This window comes from Pomacea canaliculata, linkage group LG2 (assembly GCF_003073045.1).
Source record: "Pomacea canaliculata isolate SZHN2017 linkage group LG2, ASM307304v1, whole genome shotgun sequence".
Taxonomy (NCBI): domain Eukaryota; kingdom Metazoa; phylum Mollusca; class Gastropoda; order Architaenioglossa; family Ampullariidae; genus Pomacea; species Pomacea canaliculata.
The window spans coordinates 25,272,471-25,291,634 of NC_037591.1; the positions used below are offsets into that span (position 1 = coordinate 25,272,471).

The 19,164-nt window shown below is 46.9% G+C and overlaps 1 protein-coding gene across 1 annotated transcript in view; it reads right to left on the reverse strand.

Annotated features, from left to right (window-relative positions):
• LOC112556494 (CUGBP Elav-like family member 3-B) overlaps window positions 1-19,164 on the reverse strand; it is a 204,510-nt gene that overhangs the window by 22,566 nt on the left and 162,780 nt on the right. The window contains 4 exon segments of the mRNA XM_025225554.1: window positions 853-906; window positions 2,269-2,418; window positions 3,280-3,392; window positions 7,363-7,491. Coding sequence (XP_025081339.1) covers window positions 853-906; window positions 2,269-2,418; window positions 3,280-3,392; window positions 7,363-7,491 — 446 coding nt within the window.

Consider the following 19,164-nt stretch of genomic DNA (forward strand, 5'->3'; position numbering starts at 1 on the left):
TGATGCGCTAATAACAAAAAATAGAAATAAATCAGATGGGCCCTACTGATGCCCTCCCGCGTGCTGGGGGCCACTACCTTCCGAGGACTAGGGGAGATTACAAGAGGTAAGAAAGTGGACGCGACAATTAAGTGACCCCACTCACCGACTGTTTGCAGTCTATGTATATATAAAGCATATGCAAGAAAAGAAAGAAGCTGAACCCTCCGTTTATTTGGTTTTTTCCTCCCACAGGGTCACATTAACTGGCGGAGGCTGACCGAGACAGACAAGAAATGAAGAAGGGTAGGAAACCGGGGGCGTGGACGGGATGGCTGGGTGGGGTGGGGACAATCGTGCTGCTGTAAACTAGAAGCTGGCATAAGCAAAATACTTTGTTCTTCACCTTCACACCAACATCCACTCCTAGCCCGTATATAATCAAGTCATGCTGGTCAGTACTGTTAGCGACAGCATCAAAAGGCATCTGTACAAGGCAAGGCACCCGGGTTAAGTTGTAAGACAAAGATCCATGTCACTGACATACCCCAAGGGAAAGAGGATTGAATTAGTAGGGTTTCTTTTGGTTTTGGTTTTTTCTCTTTTTTTTTTCTTTTTTTTTCTTTTGGGTTGGAGGGGGTCGGGTAGGGAAAGACATTTTTTTCAAACTGCACAAGTCTGGAATGGAAACAACACTACATAAAATTGTAATAAAGTTAAAGTGTCTTTTTATGAAGGGAGAGTGAATGCGGGCAGAAGGGGACAGGAGGGTGCGGAGGGGTGGAAGCTGCAGGCTGGAATAGCTTGGGTCGGGCATTCATAGCCACTAGACGCACGTATTAGCGGGAGAAGAAGGGAACAAAGAATAGTCACCTGAGAGAGAGAGTCGAAGGACCCCACGCGGGACAGCTCATACGGCTGCTCCACCTAATGGACACAGGGAATGAGGCAAAACACACAATCAGACCCGTCCACTGCACGCCTACTGCCCAGATCTTTCACAACAGCATTTCCAAAGAAAATTCGATGCTCAATCGCAATTTTGCTTTCTATGAGAAATTTACAATCTGTTGGTCGTTCAGGAGCAGGCACACCAACATCCATCCTTTACTCAAATGCATGTGTGAACAATGTCATCACGTGCACACCTACACACACACAATCAATCACAATCACCTCTGACCCTAGCCAAATATATCTTTATACAGAACATCACCGCTGGAAACTAATGCATCGAATTTCTTAAATTTCGTTTCTCACGAAAACGGAAATCTTTGTTTTACTGGTCACTGTGACAACAGAGCGTCATGGACGGTCCGATTTGTATACATTTATAATGTTTTATCAGATTATCCCATTCCTTCAAAAATATTTTCATTTAAGAAGACCTGAGATTTCTTATCTAATTATTACAGCTTTATACCAAGTGAAAATAAAATTTCCCCTTTCACTGCGCTATACACAGACACACCACACTCAGACAACAAGTCCACACGTGTACAGCATATGGCCCAATGTCAGAGCAACGTGGCTTATAAAACCTGAAAGAGCACAGGAAGATGAAACATTTTTTAATGTAGCAAAAGCTTGTGGACGGCCCAAGCTCTTGCCTTCATCAGGTACAATTTCAGGCAGTTCCATACCAAAGAAACACACTTCTTGCACGAAAACTTCAACCTGATGTTCATTCTGGCCAATGGTAAAATAACACTTCGTTAAATAATTAATTCAATATTATCTTGTATGTTGAACTAAATAAAAAAATTAATTAATTAATATTCCATGTCTCTAATTTCTCTTGGAAAATTAAGTAATCTGACAACAGACTATCTACACACACACATATATATATATACACTTGCAAATTAATATATAAATTACATTTTTGAGAAAAAATCTTTGCAAGTATGTGAAAACACGTAAGTTGCGCCTTTGGTTGCATTTTATAAATGTTTGACCACCTTAAGTGTTGGCTACTTCTGAAACAAAATATGAAGCCGGCCGTTGAAGTTCTCGTGCAATGTCTATTCAACATAAAACATGTCGACAACAGTCTGGGCTGGACAATAACCTCATCAAACATGAGCGACGGATTCTGATTGGAGGCTGCATTGAAGTTCATGACCCCATGAACACATACACATCACAAGCTGGACCCCAATCCACCGCCGCCATGCCAAGATGGCTACGACTGGTTAGTATCCAGCCCTTAAAAAAATAATAAAAATGGAAATGACATAGAGCAGGTGAACCGAACACATCTTGGGTCTTCACGACACCTGCATTTACCTGTGGGAAAGTGCTGTAGGCGGCGCCACCGATCTGAGAAAGGGCAAAGGGGTTGAGGAGACCGAGTGGACCTGCCATCTGCTGCATGCGGCGGAGTTGTCTTTCCTTTTCTGTGTCGGCAAACTTCACCACTAAACTGGATGAGGCTCCCTGAAAACATGGATGAAAGGTTCGTCAGTAAACAACAAACAGGAACAAATGATACAAACAGTCAACTGCTCTTCTTTCTTATTCATCATAGACCCTCACCCACAACATTGAAACTTCTGTTTACATTTCAAAGATAATTATCTAGTCCAATTTAATAGCAACATAGAATGACAAGATTTAACTTAAGGATTAAAGTCTCCACCACATAATACACAAGAAAATAACACTTCCAAGCTTGCATTCTTTCAGTGACTCCCCATGCTGCTGAAGTCACAACACAGCAAATCACGGGTTTGCTTCTTGGTGTTGCTTATTTTTAATATTTTATTTACTGTTGGGGAGATAAAAGAACCAAGCGACTACTTTAAACTAAGTCTCACCACCCTTCCCCGTCCGCTCAACTACTGTCTTTCTCAGAAATGTCCTTTTCTTTGGTGTGTAATGTTTTCTAGTGCACCGTGGTATTTGACAATTGTATCCTGAGCTTGGAAGCGGAGGTGCATTCACTCAAATTTTGGAACTTATCAACTCGGTCATTTTTTTTTTAAAAGTGTGCTGCATCCCAGACCTTGATTGGCACCATTAACCATATCTACGCCATCGAATGTTATATACATATATTTGGCAGTCATGTTAAAGTTATCCCAAGGTAGGCACACTAGGCAATATACAATTGACGGGTTAAGGTTAGTCGGGTGTAAAATCTACAATGGTCATCACAACCTCACTACCCGCTCAGCCTCGGTTGAAGAAAAGCCGGGCTGGAGGCGCGTGCAAAGTCTCTCTCTAGTCAAATCGATCAGCGCAGCCACTACCCCTCCCCTCCCCTGTCCCCTCCCCCCAACACACACACCCTCTCACCCTGACGAAGTTGTAAGGAGATAGTGTGCTCACAGGCATAGTCTGGCTTCCATGCAGAGCATTGATTGCAGCTTGTGCTTCTGAGTGAGAGGAGAATTTGACAAAGGCACAGCCTGCAAAATACACAAACACAGTCTGTAACAAACCATCTCACAGCACGTGTCGTCTCACAATTATTCCCCGCTAGACCCATCCACAAAAGTTTATGTTCACAACCAAATCACACGTTTCCCAAGAATAATAAACAGTATCTCAAAGAAACAGACGATAAAGATGAGCCCGTGAGCGCACACACACATGGAAGTTGTGAGATGTACTCAGTGTACACAGCCAATCAATGCTACTTTACTTACATGCAGTTAAGAATTGTATTCTACTGGTGCTAATGTACAAAACACAGCGATGCTACTACCTTTGTTAATGTACAATAACAACTATGTTCTACCTGTGTCAATGTATGAACAATCCAATGCTACTTGACGCGACTCGGGTAGCGCGCGTGCGTACGGCACAACTGTCCACGTGACTTAATAGTCGCTGTATTCACGATGCCCTGCCATGTTTATTTGTGCCACTAACACGCATTTTCATGAAAACGGCAAATACCGTTGGAAACAGCAAAGGAATATCCTGCCATATAAACCTGCTGTTTGTTCTAGCACTTAAATATGAACAAACCACGTGACTGGTACGCACTACATACTCTCTGCAGTGATTTACCCACTGACAGCACGATGCCTGTTGACCAAAAACAGTTCTACAGCACCAATGCACAGACTTCAAACACCAGCTTCAGATTTTTCAGGCAAATCATCGCTTCGTTCCTCTGTTAGCGACCTCAGGCTATAAAAAACTGTACAAGACGTAGTTGGACCGAGAGGAGGAAAACCTCGCCGCCTGTGAACCCCGTTCTGTGGCCCTGGCCCTGGCCTCCCCTGCCAGTCCCCAGACCCGGCATCAAGTCTCTTCGCTCAAGTCTGCCGCTGGCAGCGGGTCGATAACTCTTGTCACATTGTCTCCCGCCAGAGTATCGATCATCTTCCCCTGGCATGGCGGCCGTAAGTCGGTGGTCTGACATTGGCCTTGCTCTCCGCGTCATGTGAGCGTGCATCGCAATGCCGTGCGGAATGCATCGTGCGGTCCTGAAGACAGTGTGTCTCTGCCGCCGCTTTCTCAAGCCACCCGTGGACAGTGCTCTCCACCCGACTGTCCACAACATCCCCACAGCCAAGCCGAAGAGGATATCTGACGAGCAAAATTTCGGTAGCATGACGCACGCGGGTTCCACGGCCAAAGAAATCAGTTTGCAATGCCAAGCCCTCAGCTATCTCTCGCCTTCAGACCGAGCTAAAGACGCCACTGGGATTTCTTTGTCCCCAAATAAAAATGATAAACTTTCTGACAAAAGAAAGCTACTTCTGTCGGTTTTAATAGGAACATTGTTACTGGCATTCCACTACAGTCTACACTCTTCCACGTGGTCTGTCCTGGAAACAACAAAAACTATATAAAAAAAACCACACAAAGATATCAAATACAAGTATTTACTCCAAGTAATCACACTAAAAAAAAAAACACGGGTAGTCAGCAATGCCAACCCCTTTCAGAAGACAAAGGAATCGGTAAATACGAGGTGTGCGCGGCATTGCTGGCAGAAACAAGAGCTCGCAGTCTTATCGCGTTTCGATAAATCAACAGAGGTTGGTGCTGCTTACCTGGACGACGGCGGAAAAAATCTGCCTCGGTGATGACCTTCTCCCGAGCACAGGTAAGCAGCAGAGACACGGCGATGTCCGGGAGCGTGTGGCCCACACCAGGAGGAGGACAAGACGCACGGCGGGCTGCGTCACCGCTCTCCGGCGCCGCGCGTCATGACTAAGCGCTGTCACACGTTAGTCACCTCATGACAGGCGGGTGACTGGACACGCGCGCTACCTCGCCAGCAGCAACGCACGCGCGCACGCACATAAACGCAAAGACGCGCGCACAGACACGCACGTGTGAAGCAAGGGAAAGGACGTGCGGAGATCATGTAGTCCTCGCTAAAGTACCACCTCGTCTTATCATCATCCATCCACGGCTTTATCCTGACAGTTTTTCCTGAACAATGACCCCTCCCTCCCCCGTTCCCCCCCCCCAAAAGTAATCAGCTAACCCATCATATAATGATACATACAGGAAACGGGAGCTGGGGGGCTAGTTTTGGGGCACATGGCAACGATATTGAGGCACCTACCTACTATGTCTGAATCCGGAATCGCAGGAACGCACTCTCGCCCCCCTCTCTCGCACGCTGTCTATATCCCAGAGCCGCCAGCGGGCATGTGCCAGCGGCCTGTGCAGCACAGCAGCAGCAGCGGGAGGTGTCAGAGCGACAGTGGCTGCTGCGGCACGCCTGAACATACCGGCTGGACCCGGAGAGCGGCCGCTGTAGCAGCGCAGCCCACGGGTGCCGGGAGCGCTGCACATCGATCGAAGACTTTCAGTGCAAGCGTCTTCACCCTCCGCAACCACCCGCCCATAAGCCCCTTCCTTCAAAAAAGCATCTCAAATAAAGCATGGCCGCTGACTTCTGCCAACCTTATGTTTTCCTCCCATCCCTTTTCGCTTAGAGGAACCACGGATTATTAATTTAACTATTGGAATATTCTCGATCTGGTCTTCGCTTGACGTCCGGACCATGACATACGCACGTGCGCGGGGAATCTGAACACGAACTAGAAGGCTGGTTTCTTAGCAACTCTAGCCGAATCTTCACGTGAAATTTTATTTAAAAAAAGAAATTAAATCAATATAGCCAGCAGAGCATGAGGAAAGAATTGCCTTAACTTTTCAAAGCATTTTTATGACTATCATCTTTCTTCTGAAAAAAATAAGGGGAATCACTATCGCTTACTCCCCCTCCTTCTTCTCCCATCCCCCCACACAAACACACACCGGGGGAAATAGAAAGGCAAGACAAATCCGTCAGCAGGTGAACAGCCAGGTGCAGATGATGAAAAGCGATTTGTTGTGCAGGCTTTCCACGGCGATTGCACCTAATCCTGTTTCATCTCAACACAGGAACTCGACCAAGCAAGTCTGTTCCGTGAGTGGAGTTCCACAAACCACCCGGGAAAACACATTTACGGGCTGCACGAGCGGCGGACCCCTGACGTCATATAGAGCAAACGGTTTGTTTTCACTTGCAAAGCCTCCAGCTACACGTTCGTCATTACCTGGCATAAAATCGTTGATTCTCGTTACCTGTGCAAAATGATGGCAACGGGGACACGAGACAGCAAGTCCAGGTGCTGCGTGGTCACAGACAGAAGCACCGAGTGGACGGGTATCCATGTCTAATCACGCGAAAAATGTGAACGACAAAGTTGATAAGGGATTTGTTTTAACTTTTCGCCATCTGATTTTGCGGTTAAACAGGGATGTAGAGAATTTCGTGTATGTGTGTGAGAGAGAGAATGTATGTGTAGAGCGCGGAAATGGAGAAATAATGGTGGAGGGGGGGGGGGAGATGAACTCAGCTATCACACACTGGCACAGCTCGCGCATACCTCCACCCGTCCAGTGGCGATAACAAACCCGAGGTACGAACAGGGTCTTTGTGTTGCTGACTCCCGGCGTTGTGTTTGCACAATCTCCATGCACTATTTTTGCTTCCACCTGGGAGATGGCGGATACACTCGCGCTCTGGCGTTCGCCACGTTTTTATACTGCTCACTGCGCGCGACTGATACAGAACATTTTCATAAACACACAACAGCAGCGAGCACGCACGGTCGATGGGGAGGAAAAACACCCTTCCCCCACCAAAAAAAGAAAAGAAAAGGCCCACAAGCAGGTTTACCAGCTATTTCTGTACTACACCGGAAGTTTGCATTTTTCCTCTAGGTGCGTTCAAACGGATCATAGGCAGAGAGCAGTTTACGTTGCATCTCCTTGTTGACAGCTTCTGGGGTTTAGAACTTCCGCCACCGCTCCTTCTGAATGCTTTCTCCTTTCTCTCTCTCTCCTTCCCATACTCTCTCCAGAAGACTCCTGTCATCGAGAAGATGATGATGACGACGACGATGCTCTGCACCTTACCTTTGCTGTTGCCGTTCTGATCGCGAAGAATGGTGCACTCCTCGATGGAGCCGTAAGGGTGGAACAACTGGCGTACGTCCTCCTCCGTCTGTTGCTTGTTCAGCATGCCCACAAACAGCTTGCGGTCTTCTGCAACACACAAACATCAACATGGTGCCGTCAGCACACCCCGCAAACCCACTCTACCCTTCTCGGGGACCACGTGCTGAGCACCCACAGCTCCTGCTGGCGTGACCCAGGCACGTGGACCTCCTATTATTGCTCTATATTTGACAGTACTGACCACCTTACACTCCTCCTCCTCCCCACTTCAACCCAATCGTTGTGTTTTCGAAATTTTTGTGATCTTAATATTCTTGCTCACTTCAGACCAAATGTTTTAGTGTACCTGCATGATTATGACATGATTGGGGCTGCACTAGTCCGCACTAGTGCTGTTTTGGCTTTGTGAACCATTTTTTTTATTTTGAATTCCCTCCGAAAAAATATTCTACGATCATGTGGTCATTGTGTACAAGCTATACGTCACTCAACAAAATTAACAGGCACAACAAAGCAACGAGACTATAAGACACGCAGTTTCTAAACTGAGCATTCAGCCACTGAAGCAAAGGGTTTAAATGATTGAACACGACATCCAGGCCAGGGCAGTGAGTGTCAGAACTTGTGAATGACCTGCGTGCACTGAGGACAGTTACTGCAAGCAAGTCTCCAAACAAAACAAAATCCATCCGCAACTGGGTGAGTTGCGCGTGTTGCTTCATGCTGCGACATCTGACATCAGACAGCCTGCCTCTTGAGTAGGCCTCGTCTCTCTGTCCATGTTTGCTTTGATTACAGATGATCACACAACCTGGTTCATCGTGCCGATCCAACAGATTAATTTTTTAACTATCTTCGCACCGAAATTACTCTTACGTTAGTAAATTACTCTTAGTACCCGTGACTGAAAGATGAGTCTTCAATCATCGGTCACTCGATATTTGGCGTTGAAATAACATAATTTATTACTTGGAATACAATACTTCGATCTGGTGTTAGAGAAGGTAGTTTTAATGTCACAAGCCATTCTGAGGTAAAGAATCAGGTAGTCTAAACTACAAGAGTGTAAACAGAGTGTCAAGCAAAAGCACTGAATGAGTCGCCACTCTTTACTCTTCCTTCGACTGCAGACTAATTCAATCAGGAGGATGAATATCTCTCACTTCATCCAATCGACTTCAAAATAAGCTTTTTTCACATACCGAGGACTCGACAGTGAATGGTGACCTGATAAGAAAGACCAAAAACTTGGAGATGACAGCGATACAGTGTGAAGACACAACAGAACGCGTTCGTGTGTGAAAGAATCACGAAAGACCATCGAGAAGACACTAAGTGGATGACACTGGGAATATAAACAAAAAATAAATAAATAAACCACTCTTGTCAAACATCGTTCTCATACCTTTTGTCATTTTAAATGAAAGTATAATTTTTCTAAGATGAAAGCAACGCCGACTGGCTCGCTCTAATAGTTACAAACATGCGCGCGCGATCACCATCGCATAGTCCTAATACAAACACGCGCGCCAACGGAAACAATCGCGCAGCGCACGCGCAGCAGTTCTGCTGTATATTGCTGCATTTAACATAGCTACAGTTCTTGGGATGAGACAGTACCTCAGTGAACAGTGATTTCTCGTGTACCAACCAAAACCGTTGTACAAGTGTAGGTACATTTATAACGCCTACAAGCAGCACCGTCCATGTCCCACTAGTCTAGACGTGGGGAAGCCATTGCTCGGGTATGTACAATGTTTTATGTGAACCTAACATTTTTATCAGTGCAGCCTAGACGCACCGCAACACAAAGCACCCTCAACGGCAGTAAATGCCACCATCATTCCCAGGACAATCAGTTAACAGTCCTCACTTTATGTGTGAAGACAAAGCTCGCACAACAGGCCAACGGACTTCTTCCTAGGCCACACACACACAAAGAAGTGTATAGGGAAGCCAGAAAAAAAAGAGGATGCGGCTGGAAACACAAGTCTTGCTCAAAACAATCTAACTCGAAACATCAGTCTCACTCGAACCAATCCCTGAGCAAACCCGCCTTCCTCCATTACTGGCTGCGCGAGGCTCCTATGTCAAGACTCCCGACGACACACGAGCGAGCGCAAAAGAATGAAATATTAATTAAGACGTGTAAGCTCTCGGACCTAAAAGCTGCACAGCTCCCCGAGCTTCCATCACCCCCCTCTCTCCCCCACTTTCATCCATCTGCAGCCTCGCTCTGGCATCCGAGCTGCTACAGCTCTTGTTCCAGCAGCGGATGTCTCCCACAAGGACGGACAGACAAACGCCTTCAACTGCTCTGTAATCATCGACTGACCTGTCCTCTTACCACTGTTATCGAAGCACTCCACTGCCTACAGACAGGTCTGCGAGGGAGGCTAACTGCCGTCAGTCATCTTCACTACGGTTAGTCAGGACATGGCGGCCATTTTGGTAATAGTCTGACTCAGAACTTTATGTTCCAAAAGATGTATCCCTTGAAATAAATCTTTTTCGCTTACAACCACAGTAAGAATTTCATGTATCAACATCCGATTTTGGCTAGTACAGAAAAAGGAATTTTTTTTTTTTTTTTGTCATTTTGTCTTTCTGGGTGGTCACAACTTCTCGCATCCTCGTACAGTTCCAACCGATAAACTTTATCCTTGTGATTTAGATCTTGATGAGCATAAACGGAAAGGATGAAAGATGGATGCTTCTTTTCCCTTCATCCGTTGATAGTATTTCTCTTCCTCCTGAAAAATGCGCAATTGACTCGGACACACACATACACCAGCCGTATCTTCTGATAGGATAAATATATTATTCATAGTAAACATTAACGGGAAACGCCTCTCGCATACGCAATAACCATCTCGGCCACACACACACAAAAGGGCGACAACGGCAGCCATCTTGCCTGCGTTGTCACGTGTTCCAGTCTCTCTTTCCTTGGGACCTCGCTCTCGCTCTCAACCTCCCCTCCTCTCCTTACCCCCGACCCAGATCGATGGACAGAATCTATACAAAACACTTCTAATCAGCCTGCTGCCCCGGTGGCTCGGCCTGTGGGGGCCCAGCTGGCGAGGAGCCTAGAGCCGCGGGCAGAGAACGGCGCGCGTGTAGAGGAGCTCGGTGCTGCCCTCGTCGGCGTTATTGCCTGCTCCGTCTGTCTGCTCTTGGAGGCAGGTCGACAAAATTGGATAGAAAGATATGCCCATTGGTAGGGGCAGTAACTAGTAGTTGACAGGGCGTTTTAAACACGATCGGAAGGAGGTCCAGTAACAAGGTGCCCTACACCCGGGTCTAAGACCAAAACAGAGAGAGAGAGAGCGTGCAAAGACCCTTCGGTAAGTAGAAGGATCTGAATGTCTATGTGACCTTCCCAGGTAGGGACAAACTGATGTATGTGTTGGGAAGGCACCTCTTGCAGAGTGATGGCACATCAGACCTGCGCCAGAATCACGTGGTTCAAACCAGACGTTTTGGAAAGCGCGCACGTGTGAGAGAGCAGGAGAGTGTAGCCATGTTTGAGGCAACAAACCTTTCACGCCGATTAAACATTTTTCTCCCAGAAAACTGCACTCGCCTTCACTTCCTGCCTCTGGCACCAAAGTCTCGGATGGTGTTGCACGACTCTTCACCACCGTCAAGACTGTTGTTCAGCCAAGAAATCCCAAACACGCCCTCCCTCTCCCCCCTTGCTGCCCGGTAGACGCCAAGCCCGCTACAATGCCAAGCCACTTTGTGTGCGCTGTCCAAGACAAGATTCAGCCAGAACATTCCACCGTCAAATTAGAGAGAAAAAAGTTTCTTTGATCTACCAGGGAAGGGGGGTTCCCCTGAAGCGGGAACAGCCTACACCCGTTAAACCCCTCCGACTGTACTTGCCTCTCCCCGTCCCCGCCAGGTCCTCCACTCCAGTCCCTTCCTCTCGTACTGCCTGAGGACGGTGTGTCAAGACTCCAAGCCTCTCTCAGTCCTCATCAGTGGCTCCGGCAGCAATTACCCAGGTACTAAAGTCTGTCCTTTGCCTTCAGAAAATATGATTTTCTACTTTGCTGGTAATTACTGCGCTATGGTGGAAGTCTCAACTTCGCTCCCCTTAAGGCCTTTTTCGAAAACGATGAGTGAGGGGGTGGTGGCTGAGAGCGGAGTAGAGGAGGGAGGTATAGACTGCGGTGGCGGCAAAACGAACTGGGCTGTAGACTTCGTGACAGGAGAACCTGTCTACAAGTCCTGGAAATTAATATTTGGATAAAGGAAGTCCGAGGTCGAGTCATGATACGGTCAGAAATAATTGGAAATCAACTATAAATAGAAAGTCTTTAAATACAGCAACACGATCTAGTCAGTTCTCTCACCCCCTCCCCTTTCCCTCACACAAAGAGCCCAGTGAGCCACCTATAAAAACTGAGAAATCTCAAAAACATCACAGATAAACACTGTCAATCTATGTGTTTTCTTTTTTAAAAGAAGAAAAAAAAAGGGGGGACACTTTGGCATCATCTGCTGCCGATAGCTAAGCCGTTCAAATAACGACATAAATCACACGAGGATAAAGATGAAGTTGGGAAAGAACAGCGGAGACGACGAGGAAGCAGCAGCAGCAGACAGGAAGGACATCTTGAGATCCGGTGGAATACCAACAACACCGCGCCAACCAATGATACTCTGGGTGACCTGGTGCACCCGGATGATGTGCCTCCCTCGCGACTCACCCAACTGCTCGTGGGTTCGTGTCACCGATATCAGCGTCAACTCTTTGTCATCTTCATCAGCTACAACCATCGTAATTCCATCACCACTAACCATACCTGCCCCCTACACACCTAGCACCCTGCCTCGTCTCTCCCGCCCGTGTCAACGGCCTTTTGTTTGCTCATCTCGCCAGCACGATGCCAGCTGATGCTCGCTCTACACTCAGCTTCCTTCTACACAAAAGAACTGCCTCCGTGGCGAGGAGATTATGTCATATTTCTGCCCCGTGTTGTTGGCACAAGGGAGGAGGTGACTGGGGATGGAACTAAAGACTGTGGTTTATGAAGCAGCGGATCGCACTAGCCTATGCCGTCCACTTAAGAAAACGGTTGTAGTGAAAAGCGCGGAATAAAGTGAGTGATAAAGATGCTAAGCCCCGTAAACCAACGGCCATAAGCCCGCGAGAAGACATGGCGAGACCATGATTTAGAGAATGGTCGTCCACAAAAAATTACTCTGTCCTTTATACAAAGTGCCTTGATCTGTCTATATGTTAAAAATAAATGCAGATCCCCTATATTCCATCTGCGCGTGCGTGAACACACACAACACACCCTACTGATGGCACTCAGCAAAGTTCGTTCTGGAAAAACCACTGTTTGAGGTCGGATCGGGATGTACAAGTCGGATCGACCCGCAGTGAGTCATGCATCTTCACCTGCATTTCCAGCCCCTGTCTCCTGCACTGCCAGAGCCCAGCCCGCACCTCCGGGTGCGAGTCATGCACCTGAGTGTCGGCTGACCGTCAGGCTACAAGACTGATCGATGGGGCCTCCTCCTCCTCCTCCTCCACCCGCCACTCTACCCTTGCTGCCTGCGGGCAGGCTTGGCGTTGCCAGGCTGAGTCACAGAGAATTCGAGAACACTTACGCTCACAAAAGCAGAAACCGGTTATCTCCAGTTTCACTTTCTGCAGGAAGCAGCCTCACATCCTCAGGCCACCTTACATGCACGACTGAGCTTCTCATCTCTCTTCTTTGGAAAGTCGCTCACAATCACAACAAATATTTCCGTCCTTTGTTTAGCATGATATTTTGATAAAGGGGTGGGATCACTTACACTGCCATTTAATTTGTAAATCTTGTAAAGCACGGTGATCCCACGGCACATTAGATAAAGGTAAATGTATTCCTCTGGGTGGGTGGTTAAAATACAATAAAGTTAGAAGAAATTGGTGAAGGGGGGTAAGGGGGAATAAAGAACCCGTGATCTGTGGGGAAAGCTGACACAAGAAAGGGTCGTTGTCTGCTTTCCAATCCGACAACACCAACAGAAACCGCTCAACAGACTAAAGAACCAGAAGCTTGAAAGCTCCTCTGTCTCGTTAAGTGTACCCACCCCACTCCTTTAGCAAAGTTGAGGTGACCTTTGGAGACACCGAAACCTCAAGTATTTTCTTTCTTTCTGACGGTTAACGGAGCTGAGCTTCTGCCAGCTGATGCCGATGATGGGTGAGGTTACTCCGAAAAGATTAGAAAAGGAAAAAAGCCAAACTGTGGAAAGTGCAGAGGGAGGTCAGTGTTCCAGCTGTGGAAGCCTTCGTGTGAAAAATCTCACTGCGAGTAACGAATAAAAAACAACACGAAATCCACTTTGAAATACTTAGACATCGATATACCCAATTATCACAGAAGCATTTAATTCCCCCCACCAAAAAAAAAAAAAAACTCATCCAGAGCACGAGCACAGACTCGTTCTCTCCGAGGCGCCACGAGGGACAATGTGGCAATGTGTGGCACTACACGTCTGACGGCAGTGTATGCGTGCGTGTGCGGAGGGTCGGGTAGATGATAGGAGGGTACAGATTGGTACCATGGGGGCGATGAGATTGGCTGAACCCTTGCCTAATCTCTCGGCGCATCCCTGCCTCCTGCGAGTCCACAAGGCGGCTCTGTACCTGCACGACACTGGCAACCTTGATGCCAGACATGCATGCGGTCATTGTTGCTGTGCTCCTCACAATCCCACCATTCTTGCCCGCCAGCCACACAGCCAGCCACACAGGCAACTGGACGAAGGAAAGAAACAATGAGAGAGAGCAAGCGCGCGCTTACTTAAATTATTCTATTTCTCAGTCGTTTTTATTTTAACGCTCAGGCGAAAATAGTGAACGCACTCTAACCCACACACACACACAAATTCAATATTCAGAGCTTTTCCTCTTCTTCACACATTCAATCCTCATCATCTGGTCATCTCAGTCACAGCCTTGCTGTGATGCACATATAATGGTTCTGCAACTGCGGCTCTCTCTTTTCGCCCCCTCAACGGAAAAGATTTAACAATGAATATCAAATAAATTAACGATTATGAGAGCAGCACTTTCCCAGCTGTTTAGATAATTGGGAACGAAGTTAAGCCAATAAAAACAGAGTGGCTATAAATCCACAAGACTGTGCAGACACGTGTTCACTGTCCTCACATGTTGCTAACGGTTTTGCCAGCGCTGTCCTAGCCGTGCCGCCCACGTGGTCGCAATATTGTCGGCTTAGAAATAATCTCGATCCCACTGAGCCGTAATCTTGTCTATGAATCTTTGATTAGCCCAAAGCCCCTTCCACTTAATCGCCCACCTGACTCACGCCTTGCCTGATGGGAATGGTCGGGAGGAAGTAAGAGCTTTATCTTCGCGACGATTGAAGTCTCAATGTGTACTTTACTACGATGACTTCTCTCTTCCATTTTTTTTTTTTTTTTGAATAGCTCTGTTTGTTGTAGAGCTAGTTGAATTACCCGAAGTTCCCATTCTACTTGTTGTAGAACTAGTTGAATTACCTGTAATTACCACTCTGCTTGAGGCTTTTTTTTTTTTTCTCTAAATACCTCCTCCAGCCTGGATTGCGAACCATGTCTGTAATCGATAACGAAAGAAACTCAATCCCTCTGAAGTTCGCAAAACAATGGAAGCCCGTCGTGCATTATTACACAAGCGCACAAGGGAGGCAGGTTCAATCAACAAGGTCTGGGACGAAACTCGGCGACCGACACTCGGTGTGCAAGCGGCCGTTGGCATCCAACATGGCGGGGAGGCGGGTAGGCAGGGAGGCAGGACTGCGTTAGTGCCGCGTGTCATTTCCAGTCTAATCTCCAGTTGTAACGGAGGGCAACCTGCCAGGCAGTCAGGGATGTCGATGATACCATCACTTGGTAACATTGGGATAAACATTCAAACAAAACAAAACAAAAAAAAAACCTTCCAGAGAACAAGTCAGACTAATATAGAATGAGGATATCCAGCACAGTCACAGCGTACACTGTATTATGTGTATACAAGACTCCCTGTATTGAGTCGACATTGTAGCATGCATGTACAGGAGATGAAATTTCAGAACAAAAAAAATAAATAAATAAATAAGCTATATTTAGAAAACAAAAACAATCTAGGCTCGTATTCCGGAAAATCAGCAATTCGCCTGTGAGTATCAAGAAATCTTCCAACACTGACAATGATAATAATGATGTTAGCCCCCACCCCACCCACCGCACTGTCACGCATCGTCTCATCATTTAACGCGTTAACGCTGCCATCTAGGTAACGCTGGATACCACGTGACCTACACACGTCACACAGCTTCACGTCACGTGCTCGTCTCCCGTTTTGCATCCACCTTCTCCCCTCCCTCTCTTCCTCCACCCCACCCCCTCTACACACACACACCGGCGGCGGCTTCGCTCAACTTCAAAGTTTCATTCCCAGCATTGCTTCCGAACTTCTTAACAGTCCTTCGTTCAAGAAGATGAGGAAGACGAAGACGTAGACGGAGACGGAGACCGGAAGTCACTGTCTGCAATATCTACAGCCACGACTCTAGTTACGTGGTTAGTGAGACACACGTAGGCTGCTTAACAACGACTGACACTCTGGCATTCACATGGTGGACCTCTGTACAGACGCATTTCATATCGTGCCCGCTGACTGCTTCTCATACTTCTCACAGAAAACGTGGTTATTAGTATACAACAGACTACAAATAACAAAGATTAGTATATGTAGATGACAAGTAATGCATAGAATAATGCACGAGACCGAACTGATCCCATCTTGCTCAGTTGTAAATGAAGTAGTGGGTGGAGAAGAGCCCCGCATTCTACATGTTCTACCGGCTTGATCAGTAGTCCGCACTAGACAGTGCAACGATGGCAAAACTAAGATCACAGAATAAAAAGAAAAAAAGTTGGTCTTCACGGTTTCTTTTTTTTTTTTTTTTTCCTCTTTTTCTCTCTTTCCTCCCTCGTCAATCTCGCTCACACTTTTTTTTTTTACCCCTCACCTCCGGCTGGACTACCCGGCTGGTGATGAGGGTCCATTTCGGGGTTCAGCTCCACGAGCATGTCAGCAGCCCCCTCACCCCCCAGGCAGCCCCCCAGGTCACTGCACCTGGCGTTTCTCCTCTGTGTAGGTCTGTACTCTCGCGAATGAAAAGACACTCGTCGTTCTGGTTGGGAAACATTCATATTTTGAGTGCTTTTTTCTGTTTTAACAGCCCTGATGAGTCAAGGCACACAGCTGCGTGCAGACAAAACAACCCGAATTTTTACCAAGAAATGTCTTCTGCATATCGCAAATACAGGAAGAAATAACAGAGAGAGAGAGAGCGCCAAAGTTACTGATGTTATAAGAAGAAAAAAGAAAGGACGAGAAAGAGATGAGAGAAAGAGGGCGTTGAATGAGACCGAATCAAGATTTTTGCAGAAACGAAACGATGGTAAATTGACAGAAACTGATCAAAGATACTGAAAACGTAGAGAGAGGACTGATAATAAATGTATTAATGGAGAAGACGAGCGCTGAATGAGTGAACAAAGCATCGGTGAGTAATCTAGTATTGTGTTGGACAACTTTTCTCCTTTTTTTTTTCGGGCAGGGTTGGGTCTTCTTATTCCTTTTGTTCCAAGTATTCTCATTCCCCCACTCCTTAGCATGTTTCTCCCAACTCGGACGTTAGTATTAGTTTGAGAAATGGGGAATAGGGGTGATAGGCAATCTGATTTATGTGAAACCGCTAATGCATTCATTGGACACTGCCAAGGCAACCATTTAAAATCCAACCTGTCCATTCTCCTGTTGATTAGGGCCGCATCTGCAAAGAGCGAGTAAAGCAGCCTTAGTGGCATCAATCGATGAGAGGTGGACCGAGTTCACAACGATCGTGGAGAGAAGGGCATTGAGGAAGCAGGGCGAGACTGCATGATGCCGAACTGACACTGAAAATCGAGATTAAAATTACACGAAGGACGGGCAGGAACACATGAATCTTCCTGGCTTCTCCAACTTATTTTTTTAATAAACGGTTATTGAGGAGAGTCGCTTAGTGCATCGAGAATCTAGTTCTAACAGTTAAAAACAGGTTGTGGTCACTAGTTCTCATCGTATTTCAGGCTTTCGGCATTAGTTCCGTCTGTAAATACAGGCTTTGGCCCTTTGTGTAACACAGGCTTTAGTCACGAGTAGCCGTCGACTATGCGGGGCTTTGGCCGCTTGTTGTCAATGAATAAGACAACGAAGTTGTATTACTGGACTGCATCCAGATCATTTTTTTTTTCCAGTTAACAACTACAACGAGGCTGGTGTATACAAAGCTTCCGGTTTAGTCGCATTCACTGTTTAGGCTCGCCGAGACTACCAGCGGACAACTTCGCAAGAGGCTAAGCGTTGGTCTCGGCAGACAGACAGCAGTCCACCTATACACGTCCATGACAAGACGGACATCGGCCATGCTGCCATGTGGGCCAATCTCACTCAGTGGACACAGGAGATCGTGTAACACGCTGCCCACCTGCCCGCGCGACACCTCACACTGTGTCCCTGGGCTTCTTGTTTGTGTGGGTTTTCCCACCTCGCCCCCAGTACGGATGGCGGCGGATTCGCCCGTTCAACACACACGGACTTGTATGCCATCCTTCAATTTGTTCTTCCCCAGTTGAATGCGAACTGGTCTCCGACAGGCACAGTGCAACAATCGATGAGCATCCAAACAATTTCCTTCCACTGGGAGACTGCGCACTGAACACTCGTCACTCCAGGAAAGAACAGCTCGACACAAAGAAGGCATCGGTGAACAGTCTGTTATTGACTTTCCGAAGATTCGGTTACATGGCAGAAACAATTTTACTGGGAACAAACAGTTTCATCTAAATCTAACCTACAAATACCAGTAGCCAGGTGCCCTGACGGCAACTGATCTGCCTCACCTTTGAACTCTGTGTAACATTATGTGAATACGAGACTTCTGTGATCCTTTTAAACTGAATTACGTTTTTATCCTGACCTTATGATAGCATTTTCATGTATGACAAGCATAACAATACATCAAACAATATGAAACTACGATCATGACAAGCGAAGTCTCCCCCCACCACCACCCCCACCACCACACACAGAATAGAATGATGTGTATGCCAATGCCCATACATCGCTTCCTGCTTGGCATCACAAAGACCTGACAGAGACTTCCTAATGGCCAGAAGCCGACAGGCTGTGGGGAAATGACCACCTGTGCAAACTGCTGTAAGGCTACACAATGAAGCTGTGACAGTTGTCTGTCCCTTGACAGGGTAATTATTATGTCAACGATGAGACTGTATCCTACAAAGAAACAATGTTTGCAATGTTTACTTTTCCTAACTACCCTACCCCCTTGCACCCATTTTGGGGTCCTTCCAACATTCATGCATTTTTTTACACCAACAGACACCAACAGGCTATTTCCCCTCCCTCCCCACACAAACACATCGAGCACTGTTCACTGTAGGTGAGAAGAGGAACAATTCTGACCACAAAAGGAAGCCGTAACAACATCTCTGCAGGGCTACCGGTTGTCAAGGGAACGAAACGGCAGTCGTGACCTAACCGTAGTGCAGCTTAATGACTGGGCGTGAGGCAGGCTCTTGGAATGGCCTGCAGACTGCGGCGGGGCTGAGGCCGTGCCTGCACCACGTCGTCGGCAACATGGCTCACCAATTATCAACTGACACGAAAAAAAAGACGAAAAGGGAAGGCAG